This window comes from Lissotriton helveticus, chromosome 3_1 (assembly GCF_964261635.1).
Source record: "Lissotriton helveticus chromosome 3_1, aLisHel1.1, whole genome shotgun sequence".
Classification (NCBI taxonomy): domain Eukaryota; kingdom Metazoa; phylum Chordata; class Amphibia; order Caudata; family Salamandridae; genus Lissotriton; species Lissotriton helveticus.
Window position 1 is genome coordinate 2098271132 of NC_136061.1, and position 19898 is coordinate 2098291029.

The 19898-nt window shown below is 46.1% G+C and overlaps 1 protein-coding gene across 1 annotated transcript in view; it reads right to left on the minus strand.

The window, feature by feature from the left end:
* Nucleotides 1-19898, minus strand: part of UNC45A (unc-45 myosin chaperone A) — a 367777-nt gene that overhangs the window by 266241 nt on the left and 81638 nt on the right. The window contains exons 8-9 of the mRNA XM_078683264.1: nucleotides 18436-18606; nucleotides 16154-16325 (exon numbers count right to left, since the gene is read on the minus strand). Coding sequence (XP_078539390.1) covers nucleotides 16154-16325; nucleotides 18436-18606 — 343 coding nt within the window. The remainder of the gene's footprint in view (nucleotides 1-16153; nucleotides 16326-18435; nucleotides 18607-19898) is intronic.

Sequence of the window (19898 nt, forward strand, 5' to 3'; positions counted from 1 at the left end):
ATGACGTGTTACTAGGGAGAAGCTGGGGGCTATGACTTCTGAGCTAGAAGGAGAGACGAAAGTCTGGAGAGTCAGAGCGACATGTACCTAAACACTATCTAGTATCTGATGTTTAGAGAACATGTTGATGGAATCCAAAAGTTATCAGGGTAAAGGCTAACAGACACTAAGACTGGTGCATGCATTATTCTACATGTAGTGCGTGTTGAGGAATAGTAAATGACCATTAATTCAGTATTTCTCTTACATGGAGACGTAAAGGCTAGACCATGACGGAAACTATTGATACGTTTCAGTAGCTTAGGAATGCAGAGAAGGAGGGCTGGACTGATAACTAGAATCATAACATACTCTTGGCAGACTGGCAGGCAGAGCCAGGCTGAGCCGGGCACTGTGAGGCAGGAAGTAAGTGAAGGGTCAGGGATACAGGTGGGGGCTGTATCGCTCCTCAGCGAGGGTTCAGGAGACAGGAGCTGAATCTGAGTCCGGGCCCTTTTGAGGCCTAGAAACGGGGATTTTACAATGAAATAACGTGCACACTGAGAAACGTGGCAACATAACTTTACATAGGCCTGATGCTCGTAGCTTTCACGAGGCATACTAGAGATGGACACAACTGTAATTGCGTCTTTAATCGATCATGGGGAATACATATGCATATTAATCATGCACACATAACATAAGATGGGGAACACGTAGGGACACAGAACATGGCAAAATTTACTTTTCCACAAAAGAACGCACGGAATTCCATATGGCAGCTAAATAGATCAAATAAACATGTAGGGCACTACATGGGCACCCTTCACTGCACAGTAAAAAAAAAATCATCTTTGGCCAGGCTCAGTCTGCCACACTTGAGGAAATTTGGTGGGCCTGCCAAAGTTCAAGTGACCTAAATATCTGGGACATTTGGATGAAAACTTTTAATATTGTCTTGTCAGTTGGTCTCCTTGTTGCGGTCCAGTGGCCACGGCTGTTCTAACTTTGTGTGGGGTGCGAAGCAGCTGCTGCTTATGTCAAGACCCATTCGAAACTGACAACTACACAATGCCAGCTTGACGCACTTATCAGTTCAGCACAGAGCTGGAAGGCTCACTTTTTGTCGCCTCCAACGCCCTCAACTGAGGTTAAGGGTCATTGCCCGGCTCTCCATTACGCACCCAGAGGGAGAATCCCCAATAATACATGCTGTTCTCAATACTAGGTGGGATGCACCTTTGTTGTACTGTTGGAATTGTTTTATGTGTTGGGGGTGGGGGGGGGAGGATATGGGGATCTTTCTCCTGGTAGGCTTGGGCCACCAGAGTGGGAGAATGGAATATAGTGATGTTACTCATTGACAGTTCAAACCAACCCCTTGTCAGAAACACCAATAACCTGTATGACATGGAATGTGGGGGAATGAACAACTCTTGGAAGAAGAGGCAGGTCCTATCATACCATGACCGCCACCAGATCAAAGTGGTGTTATTGTAAGAAACATACATAAATCCGCAGACGACGACTCGCTTTGCCTCACAATGGGCTAGCTACTTCCGTTTCTCATCAAACTTAAAAGGTGTGGCCATTCTAATAAAACGAGGAGTCCCGTATCACCCACTGGAAAAGATGCTGGATACCAAGGTCAAAATGTTATTATTTCTTGAAGCATTATGCCTCGCTGCCTACTATAGTCAATTGTTATGACCCAAATATAGACAACCCCACATTATTTGACCGCCTATGGGGAAAGGTCCTCTTGACAGACATCTACTCTTTATAGTGAGGAGGAGATTTCAAGAATGCGCAGCAGAGACACCTTGAAAAATCACACGTTCCCCCAGCTGCGAGAGCATGCCATCCACCCACCTCATGGCACCAATTACTGAGTATTATATGGTTGACTTCTGGAGAGCCAGACATCCCCACGCCAGGGAGGACATGTTCTACTCAAGGGTTTTTAGTGGTTGGTCGTGAATAGACTAATGGCTAGTCATGTGACGTGGCACTTGGGGGCAATTGGCTGATCACTTAGCGCCCACCCTCTCGGACTACTCACCGGTAGTGCTGCATCTCGCAGTACCCTACGTGCTTCCAGTGAGGCGATGTGGCGCCTCTCCCCTTAGGTTCTGCTCGACTCCGTGTTCAAAGCAGAGCTCCAGACAGACATTGCAAATTACTTTTCTCACAATGATGGAACAGTCAACTCTATGAGCACTATCTGGGAGGCATTCAAGGCCACCTTTTTGGGACACTGTATTAGCAAGCGTAATGGTATAGGGCAGATTCTCAGGGACCACCTACACTAGTTAGAAACTCAGCTACGAGCCTAAAAAAATCAGCTGGCAGACGGCCAGAATGCAGGCATACTAGAACAGGTTATACACAGAGTGACAGAAGGCAAGAGAGATGCAAGTATAGAGGGAAATAGGCCCAACCTCGGGCCTACTTAGAAGGGAGCAAACGGGGTAGATCACGGTCTGCTAGAATACACAACTCCTCAGGGTAGCTCGCTGTATCACTGCAATAGAGGACTCGAGAGGGAAGAGATGCAATGAGGCTGCCAGTACACTAATTGTATTGACAGAGTTTCTTGGCACACTGTACACCTCTTACTATTCCCATCTACTGACTGACCCCAATGCTTACTCAATGGACGTTGCCATTGGATGGTTGAGCAACAGACAAAAAACTTTTCTTGATCAACCAATTATCCTGCACTGTAGCCATTAGCTCCTTTCTCACATGCAAGGCGCCTGGAGCCAATGGTTTCAAGTTGAATTTTATAAATAGATAGTAAAAGCCCAATCCCACAGCCCCCCAGCACCTATCCCCCACCCGGACATCTTTCATCGGTTTGACCATACGGGGTCCCACTGTAGACATGTCAACAGCAGACTTAACGATCAGGGCATGTGATAAGCTGAGAAGAATGGTAAAGGATCTACTCTAATCCCCTAAACTTCTGCTTAGTTACCACCCATTGCTGCTAGTCACTCACGGGTGCCTGATGATATCTCAACTTCGAGAAAAAGGCTTAACTACTTAGGGTAGCCTATATAACCAGGGCACTTTCCTATCATTGACAGACTTTATGGGTGATACTCCGGGGCCTCTGCTAGATACGCTCACATACCACAGGCTAAGCAGCAACTGCAGGACTGCTCTTCCTGCTTTTCACCCCCAAAAAATCCAACTTCTGCCATGTTAGCTACCTTTCTCGAAGCCACATCCACTAAACACCTTATCAGCTCACTTTATAAGGCATCCCAGGAGGAAAGGGAGGAGAAGCCACAGAGGGCGAAGGCAGACTGGGAAGCTGATCTGGGGTGCGAGATCTCAGAGGAGACCTAGCGTTTCAGCAGTACACAGACAAGTCTAGTATCTTCAAGTGGCCATCCTCGGGTCATTTATTATAGATAGCTGCAATACCTCTACTATACCCAAGCACCTTCACAAATTTGGGCTGCGTATCAATCGCTGTACCAGATGTGGCGCGCATGAGGCAGGGTTCATGCTTCAGACTAGATCTGACCTAGAGTTCATGAATCTTGGAGGGAAGTTACTGCAGCTTTGTCCTCTATGATAGGGGAAGAGGTACAGCTAGACCCCATTGTTTGTTTCTAGGGTGTGTTAAGGCCTCATACAGAAAATTCACAGCGCTCACCCTCCTGCTGCCAAAAAGACTGGTGGACTGTAGATTGGAGGGTGGGGGAGCGTCCAAATGTTAAAAGATCGATCACTGATCTAGTATATTGCACAGAGTATTGGAACTATTTGCTGAACTGCTCCCCCTAAACCTAGACCTAGAGCGAGATGGCAACCCAACTACATACCTGCTCCTCCATGCAGAAACCAAAGCTTCCAGCTCATTGACTGAGCTTGCACTGCCAAACAAACGACAAAATTGGAACCTATAGCAAGCCCCTACAGGTCTTCACAAATCTAGCCCCCTGGTATAATGCAACAATCCTCTCCTGGTACATTCACCTTAGGCTCCTTATGATGCGGGATACAGAGCAGCCCACTTACGGCTTCCCTACTATGCATACTGATTTGCAATATGTTGCCATTGTTATGTATCATTTGCTCTTACTGTCTTAGTATGTAAACATAAAAAATATCAATAAAAATTGAAAAAATAAATATTGTCTCGTCACTATAAATAACGTCAATCAGTACGCTTCAGGGCAACACATACCCCACCTAATTATCAGTTTTGGTTCATCTGTTTCAACATTTTCTCGCTATTTACAGATACATTTAAGTACAGACCCAATTGGCACACTTCAATATTATGGGTGCAGGTTAAAATATTCCTCTTGATTCGAAACATTTCCTTTGTTTAAAATGTACGCATTTAAAATAAAATAAAATCTTTATGTATATGCTTTTACATCACTTTCTCTCTCCCATTGCGTGAATAAGATAGATAATCTATTTCTGCATGTGATATGGCTTCAACATTGCAATATAAGTGAACTGATCACATAGAAGGGAACCAAAATCACCAATCAAAACTGGGTTAAAGAGGATGCAATGCAATCCTTTGAACTCCACTGTTTTAGATAGTTCTTAATGCCATTTTGTGGCCGTGTAGCTCTGTTATCCTAGTTAACCCCTTCAACGCGCATGACAAAGCCAGCTCGTCATGGGCGTTACCTGCGCTACGCGCGTGACGAGCTGGCTTTGTCACGTAACGCGGTTTTTTTTTAAATGCAGCGCGCAGCGGGAAAACCCGCTAGCGCGCATGCGGTTAATGGTGCTCCTTTTATCAACATTACCTAAATTATGAAATATGCCTCTCAAGGCTCAAATCTGTGTGATCTTTCCACCAAATCTTTCTCTGAATAGGATAATTAAAATGTCCCAACAGCAGCTAAAATACAGCCAGAAGAAAACAAAAGAACTCTGTGAAAGAGACTTTTGACTAAGGAGTCTTAATAGGAAAAGGATCGTTCATCAATACTCTATTTTCACGTCCACTACTATCGGAGGTGTGGAAGGTATATCAAGTTATAGGAGTCAAGGTATAGTATGATTGTCAAGTGATTATCTTCAACAACCTGTGCATGTAGGTGATCTTTAACAAAATCAAATGGTTTGGGGATTGAAGAACATGTTACTTACCTTCGGTAACGCCATATCTGGTAGAGACATAATCTAGCCGCAGATTTCTTACCTTTGAATTGCTCAGGTGTCAGACTGGATCCGGGAGATTTTTCTTCGAACAATACCCCTGCGTGCTGGTAGGTGGAGTAGGTCGTCTCCACGTGACAATCTCAGTGGCGTCCGAGACGGAAGTGACGTCCGCATCACCAATATGGGCGCCATCTCAGCGTGCTGATGTCCGTTACTTTTCATGACTTTCCACAGAAGTAGCGCAAAGCCATGAAGTGCAATGACATTGTAGCGTTTCTGAACAACTAGGGCCCTGAAAATGATCATCACCCTGACCCTAGATACCTGTCCGCAGTGCAGGGCAAGATGGGTGAGGTGGTAAGGAATCTGCGGCTAGATTATGTCTCTATCAGATAAAGAGTTACCGAAAGGTAAGTAACTTATCCATCTGATAAAAACATCTACCTTCCTTACCTTTGAATTGATACCCAAGCAATACCATTCCCGGAGGAGGGACTGTGGACAAGTTTAGACCAGGAAGTCCTGCAGGATAGATAGGCCAAAAAGGCCATCCCTACGGACTTGACTGTCGAGGCAGTAGTGCTTGGTAAACGTGTGCAGGGATGCCCAAGTTGCTGCCTGACAAATGACAAGGACTGGAACTCCACATTGCAACACCGTGGTAGCAGCCTTAGCTGTGGTGGAATGGGCCCTTAAGCATTCAGGAGGCTGCTTTTTTGCCAGAGCATAGCACATTTTGATGCAGAGGACGACCCATCATGAGATAGTCCTCTTCTGCACAGCACAACCTTTCTTCATTCTAACGTACCCCAAGAACACTTGGTCGTCCAATTGGAACTCTTAAGTGCGGCCAAGGTAGAATGACAACGCTCTTTTTGGGTCCAGGTGGCGGAGTCGCTCTTCTTCCTTAGAGAGGGCAGCGTAGGAAGGCGACAGATTCCCCCACATAGAATGATGTTACCACTTTCGGTAAGAAAGAGGCCCTAGTAGAAAAGCACCTCATCAGGGAAGATGGTCAGTTAAAGAGGCTTGGATGACACTGCCTACAATTCGCTAACCCTCCTGGCTGATGTGATTCCCACCAAAAAGACTGTTTTGATGGTAAGCTGCCGGAGGGGACAATTGTGCAGAGGTTCAAATGGAGCGCACATTAGAAAGCTGAGAAGCAAATTAAGGTCCCAGTGAGGCATAATCGTAGGGGAAGGTGGGAACATATGTCCTAGGCGTTTGGGAAATCTTTTGCAATGGTAGATTTAAATAATGAGGGTTGATCTGGCAGCCTCAGGAAGGCAGACAGGGCTAAAAGGTACGCTTTGAGAGTGTCCAGAGCGGAGCCCTGTATGGCCAGGGTGAAAATGAAAAGCAAAATCAGAAAGAGGCTTAATAGATCTTTCTGTACAATATTTCTAAAATGTGTTCCACCGGCAGGCGTACACAGTATTGATGGAGGGCCGCCTGGCGGCCAAAATAATATTGCAAACTTCAGGAGGAAAGTCGAATGCTATCAACTACTGCCGCCTAATCTCCACGCAAGAAGGGGTAGATTTGCAGGTACGGGTGCAGGACCACCCTGGTGTTGCAACGGAAGATCCTCCTGAAAGGGCAGCCGGATCGGAGAATCGATGCCCAGCTGGAGAAGCTAGGGATAACAGAATCCCCGTGCCCAGTCCAGAGCCACAAGAATGACTTGAGCCCGGTATAGGCGGAAAGGCGTATAGGAGGCCTGAGCTCTACTTGAGAAAAAAGCTTCTCCGAGCGAGAGCCGCCTTGGAAACTTCCGTGCGCAAAACTGGTGACATTGCACGTTCTCGGCCGAGGCGAACACATCTAACCAAGGCTCTCCCCGCTGTTGAAAGGGACCTTGCACCAACTATTCGTGATCTGCTGCTAGGCATAGACAGCAGCGTCATTCGTCTGGCGTTCAGAGAACCTGCCAGGTGTTGAACCACCAGGGATATGCCCTGCTGTTCTAGTCATGTCCTTAGATGCAGGGCCTCTTGACAAAAGGTCAATGACCCTACTATGGGGAACATGGCGGCCGGTAGTGAGTGCTGAGCAGCCGTGAGCTCTCACCTCTCGAGTCTGATGCGGAGCAACATAGTAAGGATGGGCGGACCTAGAGCGGAGCAGCGCTAAGGTGCTGTGCGGCATACCTCCGGCCCTGAAGTGGTGTTTTCTCCGAGACTTATTGTCCTCCTGGCTGGCGTCGACGCGGCACCAGACTCTGGTTTCTCCCGGTCTCCGCTGCGGGTTATGTGGTTGCACGCCTGGGCTCGGGCCCTGGACCGGGCGCCGGTGCGAGGGTGGCGGGGACTGTGGCTGAGGCTGCCGAGGTCGCTGCTTCACCCCGCGAGGTGGAGTCTGGGCGGAGGCGGTGCTGCAGCTGGCAAAAGGACGACGGGCGGCGGCCAGAGTGCGGTTTCCCAGCGCGAAGAGCCCATTGCCAGTCCTAGTCGCACTCAGCCGGCAAGACTGAGGTGGAAAGGTAGCGGAGGAGAGTGAGAGCCCCCCGCTGATGACCAGGCAATATCCCATCTAAAATAATACAAGTGGAGAAAGTAACCACTCTATCTCAAGTGGAGGGTAAAAAGGTCACAAAAGTAAACAAGCATTTACAATGCAATGGTCTTGGCATCATTAAAGGTAGAGCTATTGGCATTGCTCATGACATTTCTTTTTTTTCCCTTTAAATCATAAATAAATGGCATTGTCATTTACATTGCCAATACACAGCACTCTGCACTCAACAGCACACAGCACACACCACTCTGCACCTGCACTCACTGCTCTGTGCACTCACTACTCTGCACTCACTACTCTGCACTCCCTACTCTGCACTCCCTACTCTGCACTCCCTACTCTGCACTCCCTACTCTGCACTCCCTACTCTGCACTCCCTACTCTGCACTCCCTACTCTGCATCCTGCACTCACTACTCTGCATCCTGCACTCACTACTCTGCATCCTGCACTCACTACTCTGCATCCTGCACTCACTACTCTGCATCCTGCACTCACTACTCTGCATCCTGCACTCACTACTCTGCACTCACTACTCTGCACTCACTACTCTGCACTCACTACTCTGCACTCACTACTCTGCACTCACTACTCTGCACTCACTACTCTGCACTCACTACTCTGCACTCACTACTCTGCACTCACTACTCTGCACTCACTACTCTGCACTCACTACTCTGCACTCACTACTCTGCACTCACTACTCTGCACTCACTACTCTGCACTCACTACTCTGCACTCACTACTCTGCACTCACTACTCTGCACTCACTACTCTGCACTCACTACTCTGCACTCACTACTCTGCACTCACTACACTTCCCCATTTTACCTCTGAGTGGTGACCATCCTCACTAATTATGTTGTGCGCCCGTCCTCTTCTCTGCCTCTCTTCATTTTACCATATTCATTCATTCATCATTCATCCACAACCTTCTTCTCAACCATGTGTCAACAACTGCCATTGTCAGCATTTACCCGCAACAACCTACTATTAACCACTGACAGATATTCAACAAGTCCACCCCGAGTCTGTTTCACCCCTTTTAGCAAAGAATCTATGGGACGGAGGAGAGATGCGGGCGGAGGGAGGGGGGGGGAGCGGGATGGAGGAGAGCTGCGGGCGGGGGGAGCGGGACAGAGGAGAGCTGCGGGCGGAGGGATTGGGGGGGTGGGACGGAGGAGAGCTGCGGGCAGAGGGAGGGGGGAGCGGGACAGAGGAGAGCTGCGGGCAGAGAGAGGGGGGGACCGGGACGGAGGAGAGCTGCGGGCGGGGGGGGGAGGGAGCGGGACAGAGGAGAGCTGTGGGCGGAGGGAGGGGGGACGAGCAGAGCAGCTCTGGAAACCACCACCGTCTTTCTCCGAGGCAAAGCAGAAATGCCTCGGAGAAAGCATGGTAATTTTCGCATTCGGGGGCGTGTGTTTTGTTGTTCTGAGTGACGGGTGACGTCACTGGCGAAAGAACAGCAAAATGCACGCCCCCAAATCCGAAAAAGACGGAGCCTATTCGGAGGGACAGCTCTCTCCTCCAATGGCTGGCCTCCGTTTAGGAAGCCAGCCAATGGGAGAGAGGCAAAAACAGAGGTGGGACAAATAGTCCACACTAAGAAACATTAAATCTCGGTACTTCCGGTTCTGCCTTCGGCAGACCGGATATTACCTCGACCTAAAAACTAATAGGTTAAATTACCTAAACCACCTAAATTAGGGAGCTCCCGCGTTACTCCATCTCTGCGTACTTATTTTAAAGTGCAAGCTCAAACGTCTCCGGGAATACCTAGCACTGTAAGCGACTCGGGGAAAATGGAGCAGGGAGATAATAAGATTCAATTAATGAATAGCTTTTCCTGCTTAGCAGAGGACACAGCCTCACTACACACTGACTGTATTCAACCAGAAATGGTGCAGCAATCCACTGCGACCACAAACTCCAGCATTACTGTTTCTTCTGTGCCTTCTACCTCTTTCCCGAACCCCTCCTCAAGCGCCGATTCCATGCCAATTGCAATGGCCGATCAAGTGGAGGCTAATTGTACAACAGAGAACCTGCTCCTAAATTTGATCTTGGAGATGAGAGAAAAATTCACAATCCCTGAAAATAATCAATCGAAGATTCAGGGGACCTGAAAGTCACTAGAAGCTAAAATAAACAATATCTTTGGCCGAGTGGGAGTGGTGGAAGCCACAGTAGAAGATCTTTGTAGAAAGGTCACGGCAAATACAGTGGAGATCAAGAAACTAAAATTGAGAGATAAACTCTGGGTAGACAAACTGGAAAATAGTGCCAGACGGAACAACATTCGGATGTTAAAAGTCCGCGAAGACCTTGAGAGGGGGGATATTAAAACCTTTGTAATTGATCTCCTAAATGACCTTCATCCAGAATGGAGAAGGCGACTCTAGAAAACGACATCCAAAGGACCATAGGGACCCCTTTAGCAGGAGTGCAGGAAAGAAAACCCCCAGGAAAATATTAGTGAACTTTAAGTTTTACTCCATAAAAGAGGCTGTTCTCTCTCAGGGCCTGAAAAGGGGAGTCTACAGCAGGGGTGATTGTCATTCCGTATAAGACGGATATATCTTGCACCACACAAGACAGGCAGTGGCAACTGGGCAGACAGATACAGGAACTGAATAGCTTATGAGCCACTGCGAAACTCCAGTTCCCTGTCGCTCTGAAGGTTATGTGGAGGAATAAAATGTACAATTTTAAGATCCTGAAGACGTTAGCTCCTGGATTCAACAGGTTAAAAGCTCATCCAATTGAGGTTCTTAATATTGACTTAATCTCCCTATCCGACATGAGAGAGTGAGAGACAAAGGAGAGAGGCTTTAGTATACCTCTAGAGATAAGGGAGGGTTCCCCAGGTAGGAAAGGGTAAGGGTAAAGAAAAGAACCAAAGACAAATTAAAAGATGTTAATCACAGGGTGAGGGAGCATTTTGGGAGAAAAAAAGTCCTCATTCACAAAAAAATGCATCTGGAAGTAGGAGTTCATGGCTGGAAGGTCTTTTAAATAAATGCTGTTTTAATAGTAACTATAGGTAGCTCTCAAGCTTTAAGGGTCCTATCCTGGAACGTGGATGGGCTTAGGTTCCCGGCCAGAAGAGAGAAAATGTTGGAATATCTCCGACTTGCTAACTATGATGCTATACTGATCCAAGAATCGCATCTTGTAAAAGAAGAGTGGGGAGGGATACTAAAAAGCATAATGGATAGAGCATTGTTTTGTTTCAGCACAGACGGTTCAGACAAAGGGAGTAGCTATGGCAGACACTCATGGTAGATGGGTTATGGTTAGGGCTAAGATCAAAGTAACTTGGGTAACTTTTGTTAGCTATTATGGCCCGAATACTGATGACCCGGCCTATCTTCAGTCCCTATTTCTCCATTTTGGAGATGTACATGATCAAATTATAATGGGAGGTAACTTTAATGTCGTGTTAAACCCCACTCTCGAGTCCACGTCAAAAAAAGTTGCGGAGGCCACACCAAAAACTCAAAAAATCTTGAAACGTTTAATGATAGAGGGTGGCCTCCTTGACATATGGGGAGAGAAAAGAAATGCCCGAGGGCTGACACTGGGAGATTTTACCCATCACAACAAGAAATAGGCCCACCGTTCAATAATTGATTCCTTCTTGGTTGATCGTACAACTAGCAGAGATATGATCAAAATGACCCATCTGCCAGAGCATCTTTCCGATCATTCTGCAGTCTTATTAGAAATTAAATTAACTTATCGCCCCATCTCATTTAGATGGACTTTGAGTCGTACACTACTTCTCGAGCAGTCGAAAAAAAAAAAGTAAAATAAATAAATGACCCTACTCTGTCCTTTTTTTGCAGTACTACATAAAGGTGGTGTTGTCCGTGAATACTTGAACCAGCTTTCCCTTGATTGAAGGAAGAAAGGCTTTCAATGCTCAGAGCTACAGCAAGTTGATATGAAGTCCAGATTTCGCCGGAGACCAGAGTCTTCTGATCTCCACCTCTCCCAGATGGCCACCCCATCCCAGGAGTGAAGCATCTGTCACTACTGTATGATCTAGTTGGGGAAGGGAGATGGGTCGGCCTCTGACCCAATTGCGGTTTGTCAGCCACCACAGCAGGTCTCAAGCAGATTCCTCAGATCTGGACCATGTCGGAGAGAATCCCCTGATGCTGCGCCCACTGGAACTTCAGGTCTCACTGCAGAGCCCGCATATGCCATCTGGAAGGTTTCACTAGCAGAATGCAGGAAGCCATGTGGGCCAGCAGCCTCAGAGTCACTCTCACCGAAATCCAGGATAGAGGCTGAAACATCAGTAGCATAGCCTGAATATCCTGGACTCGCCGTTCAGGAGGATAGGACCAAACTGTACTGGAAACAGAACAGGTCTGATGAAAGGGAGGCAGTCAGGTGTGACTTTTGCATGTTTTATAGTAAACCCCAGCAAATTCAGGGGATTCGCTGCAGTCTGGAGGTGGGAGGCAACAATCTGAGGCGAGCTCGCCTTCAACAGCCAGTCGTCAAGATGGGAGTTGGGGGGGGGGGACGGGATGTAGGAAGACTGGCACCCCTGATCTGCACAGATGAGCTGCAATCACCACCATCACCTTGGTTAATACCCAAAGGCACGGTAAGGCCAAAGGGGAGCACAATGAACTGAAAGTGCTTGTGGCTTACTGTAAACTGCAGGTAGCGATGATGAGGAGGCAGGACGGGTACGTGAAAGGAGGCTTCCAAAGCTACCATCCAGTCTCCTGGGTCCAGGGCAGACAAGATCTGAGCTAGAGTGAGCATCTTGAATTTTTTACTTTTTTGAGGATGTAGTTGAGGACTCACAGATCTAGAATAGAACGAAATCCCTTGTCCTTTTTTGGGAACAGAAAGTAGTGGGAATAACAACCACAGCCTACTTCTAGCACCGGAACCCTCTAAATGGCTCCTATGGCCAAGAGAGCCATGACTTGCTCCTGAAGCGAAGACAGGTGCTCCTCTGTCAGCCGGTCATAAATTGGAGGCATGGAGGGATGGGGGGATGGGTAGTCTCAAAGGGGCGGGAGTAGCCTCTTTGGATTATCTGGAGAAACCACCTGTCCGATATTATGTTCTACCAGTGGTGGAGGTGATGGATGATCCAGCCACCAACTGGGTGCCGATGATCTGGAAGGGCCGGACTAGGAAGGTTTGGAGGTGGAGGTTGCGGAGGGGGATGGGTGGACTGACCTGACCGCTGCCCACCTGACCGATGGGGTCGGAACGAGCCGCTCCCACAGACACACAGAGGTTCTTGAACTTGCAAGATCTTGTTTCTGGGATATGGATGGTGTAGCCAAAAAAGGGAAGAATGGCAGACAGGAGACGTGTGGCCACTGAGAGGCCTAAGGCCTGGAGTCCGTGAGTCTTTAAAACACTCCAGCGCAATTTCTGCCATGTCTACAAAGAGATGTGTGCCATCAAAGGGCATGTCCATAATAAAGAGAGGCCTAGACATCACCTAATAAGCCAGAAGTCCTCAGCCAGGCATGGCGGGAACAACCACTGTCGCTGCAATTGCTCTGCACAGCGAATCGGTAGGGTCGAGACCACAACGAAAGGCAAACTTTGCTGCATATCTCCTGACTGATACTGCTTGGGAGAGAATGGCCCGGGCCTCCTCCAGGACCTGTGGCAGCACTTGCACACCCGTTTCCCACAGGGTGTGAGAGTAATGGCCCAATACGCATGCTATGTTCACCAACAGCAAGAACACATTTTCTTACCTCAAATGTCCAGTCTCTTGGATTTTCTGTCCAGGGAAGCGGAAGACAAAACGCAGTGGGAGGCAGAAGCTTGGACCACCAAGCTCTCAAGGGTAGGGTGGTTGGTGAGGAAATTTGAGTCGCCCGGTGCAGGGCAATGGGTGCAGGGGATTCTCTTATTCACAGAAGCCCCTGTGCTGGGCTTGGACCAGGTTCCCAGAAGGATATCTGTTAAGGCCTTGTTGAATGACCGGAAGGGTTCAGAGGAGGAGACACCTGGCTGCAAGACCTCTCTCAAGATGTCCGTTCTAACTGCCACAGAAGCGAGCTGAAGGTCCAGGACCCCAGCTGCCCTTCGCACCACACTAACTTATGAGGCTCCTTCCTCTGTATCCACAGAAGAGGGAGAAATCAGGGCCCGGGTATCTGGGATGAGACTGGAGCTGGCGCCGCCGGTGGCTTTGGGAGTCTCAATGTGGGGGCCGGCACCGAGGAAGGTCGCAACGGTCGGCCCAGATCCATTCCTGAATCCATTGGGGGGGGAGGGGTGGGGATTTGGGGGGAGGGGCAGGGTATCATTGGTGCTGAAGACACCGGCAAAGAACCCGATGGAGGCCCCTCTGAGCCTACTGGGCCCGAAGGTGTGCCGATAGGGTCAGGCCACCCAAATATGACACACATTGCTCTGGCTCCTGAGAAGGCAGGGAAATGTGGCGCCGACCCAGGTGCAGGTTTGGAGGAACGCTGAGAATCCTCCATTGCGTTGGCCGACTGACAGGGAGAAGTCAAAGCATGCTTAAACTTCTTGTGTTTTTTTGCTTCCTAAATAACTGAGTCGACGACTTCAAGTGCGAGGATGAAGACTTGGGGATCCTAGAGCAGTGCACGGACCTTCATCTCGATCAGGACCGTGAACAGGACCGTGAACAAGACCCCTGGGGAGACCGACGGGTGCAGAGTGCTGGTCCGCAAGCAGCTTTGGGGACTGCTCTCAGAAAGCTTTCAGAGCCATGGCACAGCAGTCGGAGCAAAACTTCCAATTGTGGTTGCGCTCCAGACACCAGAGACAAACCAGGTGAGGATCCATCACCGACATGGCGCAGTGACAGGCACTGCACGGCTTGAATGCAGACTTCTTGGACATAAAGAAAAAAACCTACACACCAAAAAAGAGATTAGACAAAATGTCAAAAAATGCCTGTCAAAAAGTGACAAGGGGTAGGTCTCTTCACGGATCTGCGCTGGCCGGCATGGAAGGAAAAGAACTGATGTCAACGCGCCAAGGTGGCATCTATACAAGTGACGCAGACATCACTTCCGGCTTGGACGACTTCAGAAGGACCCAACAAATGTTACCTTCTGGCATGCAGGGGTATTTCTCAAAGAAAAATCTTCTGGATCCAGTCTGACGCCTGGGAAATTCAAAGGTAATGAATCTGCGACTAGATGACGCTATCAGATAAAGCAGTTACATGTGATAAAAGAAAATAGAAAAGTATTTTTGATTAATGCAATGTTATAAAGTATACAGAAAAGTCCCTTCGTTCCCAGCTCCACTCCGGTTACTTCCATCCACTCCTTTCTACACCTTCTTCCTTCTGTGTCCATATTGAGATTTCCATTTTAAATAGCATAATTTTCCTGAGTTTACATTCCGTACTTTGCAATTTGATTCGGTTTAGTACATTCTATGAAGACCTTCATTCAGCGTTCTGTTCCTTTTCTCTTTTCTCCTCTCTCACATCCCCTTTTTGATCTCTCCACGTGGATACTACGGATACTGCTTTTTCTTTAAATTCAATCTCCTTTCCACTTATATAGCACACTTGCCTTTTCATTAAATTCACTCTCCTTTCCACTTAAAGCACACTTGCACCTTAAATTCATGACTCATCCCTTTTCTCTTTATCTTTTCTAAGTATATATTACCTCTTGGTGGAGCTTAAGGCATTTCCGTTCTTCACACCATGCTCTCTATAGACTAGTAAATTCTTGTTCAATTTCTTACTTGTTATAACTTTTTTCACTCTATACTTTGTAAGGATAGACTCTTGCATATCCGCAGTCTATTGCTTTCATCCTGATGATGACCTAAACACCATCAACATATATGGCTGAACAAAACATTTCGGTAAACCATTACACTGCAGAGGGGAGCAAATTGATTCAAGTGGACTGTACAACTACTGCCACATTCAGCAATTATTGTGTATACAGTCTGTCAATATATCTCGTTTGATCACTTCTTCGGGCTATTACCTTCATCACCAGCAAAGTATGTTCACTTCTCACAATGGGCACATATAGGTTTATTTGTTAAATGATGATCTATGTCTAATGATGTAATATTATAAACACCTCTTATGGTTAATTTGTCTACATGATCGTTCTTAGAAAATATATCTCCTTAATCATGTAATAGTTTAGTCACATTTTGACTATATCACACCAAATTATTTCATTACCTTGATGGACACAGCTGTCATTCATAAAAAACTAATTTGTGGCACATTCATGGATTGGTGTATTCTAAACATTGAACATTTGTGTTACTGTAACAGGTGTAATTTATCAGTATTTCTCCATGTTTTCTTGCCAGCATTTTCATTACAAGGCTTTGTAATGCATGTAAAAAAGTAAATAAAAGTAATTGGGAAAGTACTGCTTTAACATGCATGTAGAACGTTTTAAGTTGGACAAAATCTTTCTAAGCAGACTGCACTTTATGGCATATTTCACACTGTCCAAATCTTCCACAGCTTAGACAAAATGTATACTTCTCACCGAACATAATCTTCGCAGAGCTTGTGAAAATTGTCTCTCTCTGCATCACATTTCAGGTCATCGAAGAGCTTGTTGAGAAGCACAGAGGCACTCATCCGGCTATTCTCAGTAACAGGAAGGCATCCTGGAATCTCCATCACAGATCCACCTACCTCTAGGATCTTCTTCAAACCTGAAAGCGCACACAATTCATATTTTACTTGACTGTAGACTGTAATAGCAGAACTAAAAGTTTATCATCTGCAGAAACAAAACATCATCATGCATATAACCATATTAAACAAGAACCACCAGAGAACAAATTTAGAAAACACTGGTGCACCACAGTTCACACTATCTGCTTTAAAATCCCAATGCAGAGAAGACTGAACCTGTAGGAAACATTTCATGAACTGGGCTCTCTAACTATAGCCTGCTGTGCAAGCACTTGATCAACATAATTAAATTCCTGTATCATCTGGTTTGTGTGCATATGTTTTACACACACATCCACAAATATACCCCCCTACCCTCTTCCAAATCCATGCAGAACAGGAGATTCCTATTTGCAGCATGTTTGTCACTCTGCAGGCGAAAGATGCAATTGGAACCTCGACCTTTGTTGGGAGTTTGAAGGTTCTGTCTGCTGAGACATCAGAATATATGTGACTGTTCTCTCCTCTTCAGGCGGAGTAGAACCGTTTTCACCAGCTCTCAAAATACAAGAGTCCACCTACTTTCACCCTCTAGAACAGATGAGAGGTTAATGGAGCAGCAGGATAAGGTAGTTCACAAACCTCCTGAGAACTTCAGCCTCCAGTATTTCTAGCATCCACCTTTTAGGGATAGCCCAGATACAAGAGGTTATTTAAGCTCAGTTTGTATTCTATAAAACATACTCCGGTTATTAATCTATCTGCACTCTTTGAGCTGCAATCTTGGCATTCCTACCAGTTAGACACAACTCCTTATAAAATGTCCACAATACCACTTCACCCCTGTCCAACTCCACACCTACGAAGCACACTGGCACACGGATGCTTCAGAGGAAATCTCTTGGAAACAACAGGAACAGCTAAGGAGCATACCCCAACATGAAACGGCTTACAGAATCATGACTAGATGGTATTACACTCCCCTGTGTTTACAAAAAAAAATTCCCACCTCCTCCTCAAGCTGATGGCGTTATCAATCAGCAACCAGAGACTTAATCCAGATCAGGTAGTCGTGCCCGCAACTTAGCCTATACTGGAAGAAAACCCAAACCACATAAAAGACACTATCTGCTTTCCTGCCCGAGCACACACACCGTGGCCATATTGGGCATTCGATCCCCGACACTTACCACTATGACCCAATGCCGTATGGCATCTCACGGCACAAATGCTAGGTGCGGCCAAACAAGTATTGGCCCTTCACTGGAAAAAGCACTCTGCGCCACCTATCGCTTCATGGTTCACCTGCCTTTGGCACGTCATGGCAATGGAGCTCTTATCATGCTGGGTGACACACACAGAACCAAATTTTACCCGCGTCTGGCAACCACGCTCAACCACTTCAGCAAACTAGAATACACTTGCTTTACTCCTCCTTGGCTACGCGCCCTCCAGTTGTTTGAAGAGGTCTCCCTAAACAGTGCAGTTGCAACCCCCCGCCCCAGAGATGAAAGCCCAACCTGGTAACATAGAAAGCCCTATGCCCAACACTTGACACCCAGCATAAGCCATGGCGGGTTCGGCCGGGTTGGCTCGTGCTCCCCTCTCTCTTTCCCTTTCCTCCTTGTCCCCCTCAACCCCCTTCTAGTTTTCCCTTTAACTTCTTGATTTTCTCCCCTCTCTTGTCACAGATACAGCCTTCCCAGCAGCATACAGCTCTTTCTTCAATCATTATGTTGCTGGATGTGCGACACTTGAGGACAATCGCTTTTAATGTTGTTATGTGTATAAGACCTGACTATCAATATCAGCTGCTGTCATACGTTTTACATTGTGGTATAAGTTGGTAACCTTCAATAATATGATTTGCAAAAACAAAATGTCCACAATACTCAAGATTACCTCCAAAAGTTTGTTAAAACTTACTTTCATTAGGTTAAAAAAAATTGTTGCCATATATGCTCTACAAATAACCTATATGGTAGCACTGAGTTGATACGAACAGATCACATTCTAGTGCAAGTGATGGCAAGTAACAACTAAGCAATAAAAACTACACACAAACTACTTTTCAGATAACAAAAATAATTGAGAGCATACAAACAACTAGGGACAGAATTTACTACCGGTGAAGACCAATGTGCTCACCATTATCGATCACCCAAAGCGTCAAGCTGTTGTTGGAGTCCCGCAGAGACTTCCGTGGAACCACTTTAATCAGTAGGTTGAAAGCATTGTCTCTGCCTTGGCCAGAGATATTTTTCTGGACAAGCATCTCCAACAGGTGAAAGATCATTGACTTCAGCTCCTTCGAGGGATCTTTTATGGTACAAGACAAAAATGGAGATAACATGGTTATTAATTCCACATCTCTTTAATAAACACATACACTCAAACATATCCAGCACACAAATACAAGAACAATGAAGCATACTTGCGGCCTGTTACTTTGTTCTCAAAGTTTTTTTGGTTTTCAACTATGAAAAACAGACACTAGTACACTAGCAGATACATGAGTGCTTCTTTAACACCATCAAAGAAAATAAATGTGGCAAAAACTGCCTAAATTCAACATTTCTGACAAACCCAGTATGTTTTATGCCACTGGAGACTCACATTTGGAGTCTTTTGGCAGAGTCTTTATATTACTTTTGTAGAAGAAAAGGTTATTTGCTTGCTTTTTATGTGAATTGCATATAAAAAGGTTAATTGCTTGTGGTCCTAGTTCTGCATTGTTGGAATGTTCATTGAAGTAAAATGCTTGAAAATGTCAGTTACAAAATACCATTTAAATTTTTTAAAAACAAAACACTGAAATTCACCAGTTAGTTACCTGAGCGAACTATAACTTCAGACCCCGCCCTGCACGGCTTACATATTAGATCACTCATGACATGTTCAATGACATTACTGATGACATCATCCACAGACAGGCCATTCCCTACCACACTCAACTACACACTACCAGCACTCCGATTATATTCTTGATCTGCTGTCCCTGCTGTACTCTCGGGCCTCTAGATACATTTTTAGCCTTAATTTCCAAAAACTACTGAACAGATTTACATAAAATGTATGCTTTCTGAGTAAATATCTTGCTTTCTACCAAATTTGGAGAAATTCCATTCAACCATTTTGGCTGTAGCTGTGTCTAAAGTCCCTATGCTAAACTGTGTAGATGAGAAATATTTCAGGACTTTTCAGGAAGGAGCTGAACTGGATGAACCTTTTTTTGGAAAGTTTTGTGAATATTCATCAAATGACACCAAGGTTATTAGAAAACCAAAAAATACATTTACTATGGAAACCTGGTCCTAACGAGAACTACAGAGTGCTGCAGCCATTGTGAAATATTTAGGTGATTTTTGTTTACCCTTAATGTAGCTTTTAGGATTTAAGAAATATACATTTTAAGTATGCACTACAGCATCTTAGTTGCAAAAGGGGGTTGAAAGAGTATACCAGAAAGGAAAACATGTAGTCTGATGGGCTTTTTGCTGAAAGCTGTGAAAACAGGTTTTTTTAGGCTTCTGTGAGTAGGATCTCAAAGTAGATGGGAAGTTCCATACCACTGTTTTTGATAGAAATGGCTCTTATCTTTGTGCCTTTTT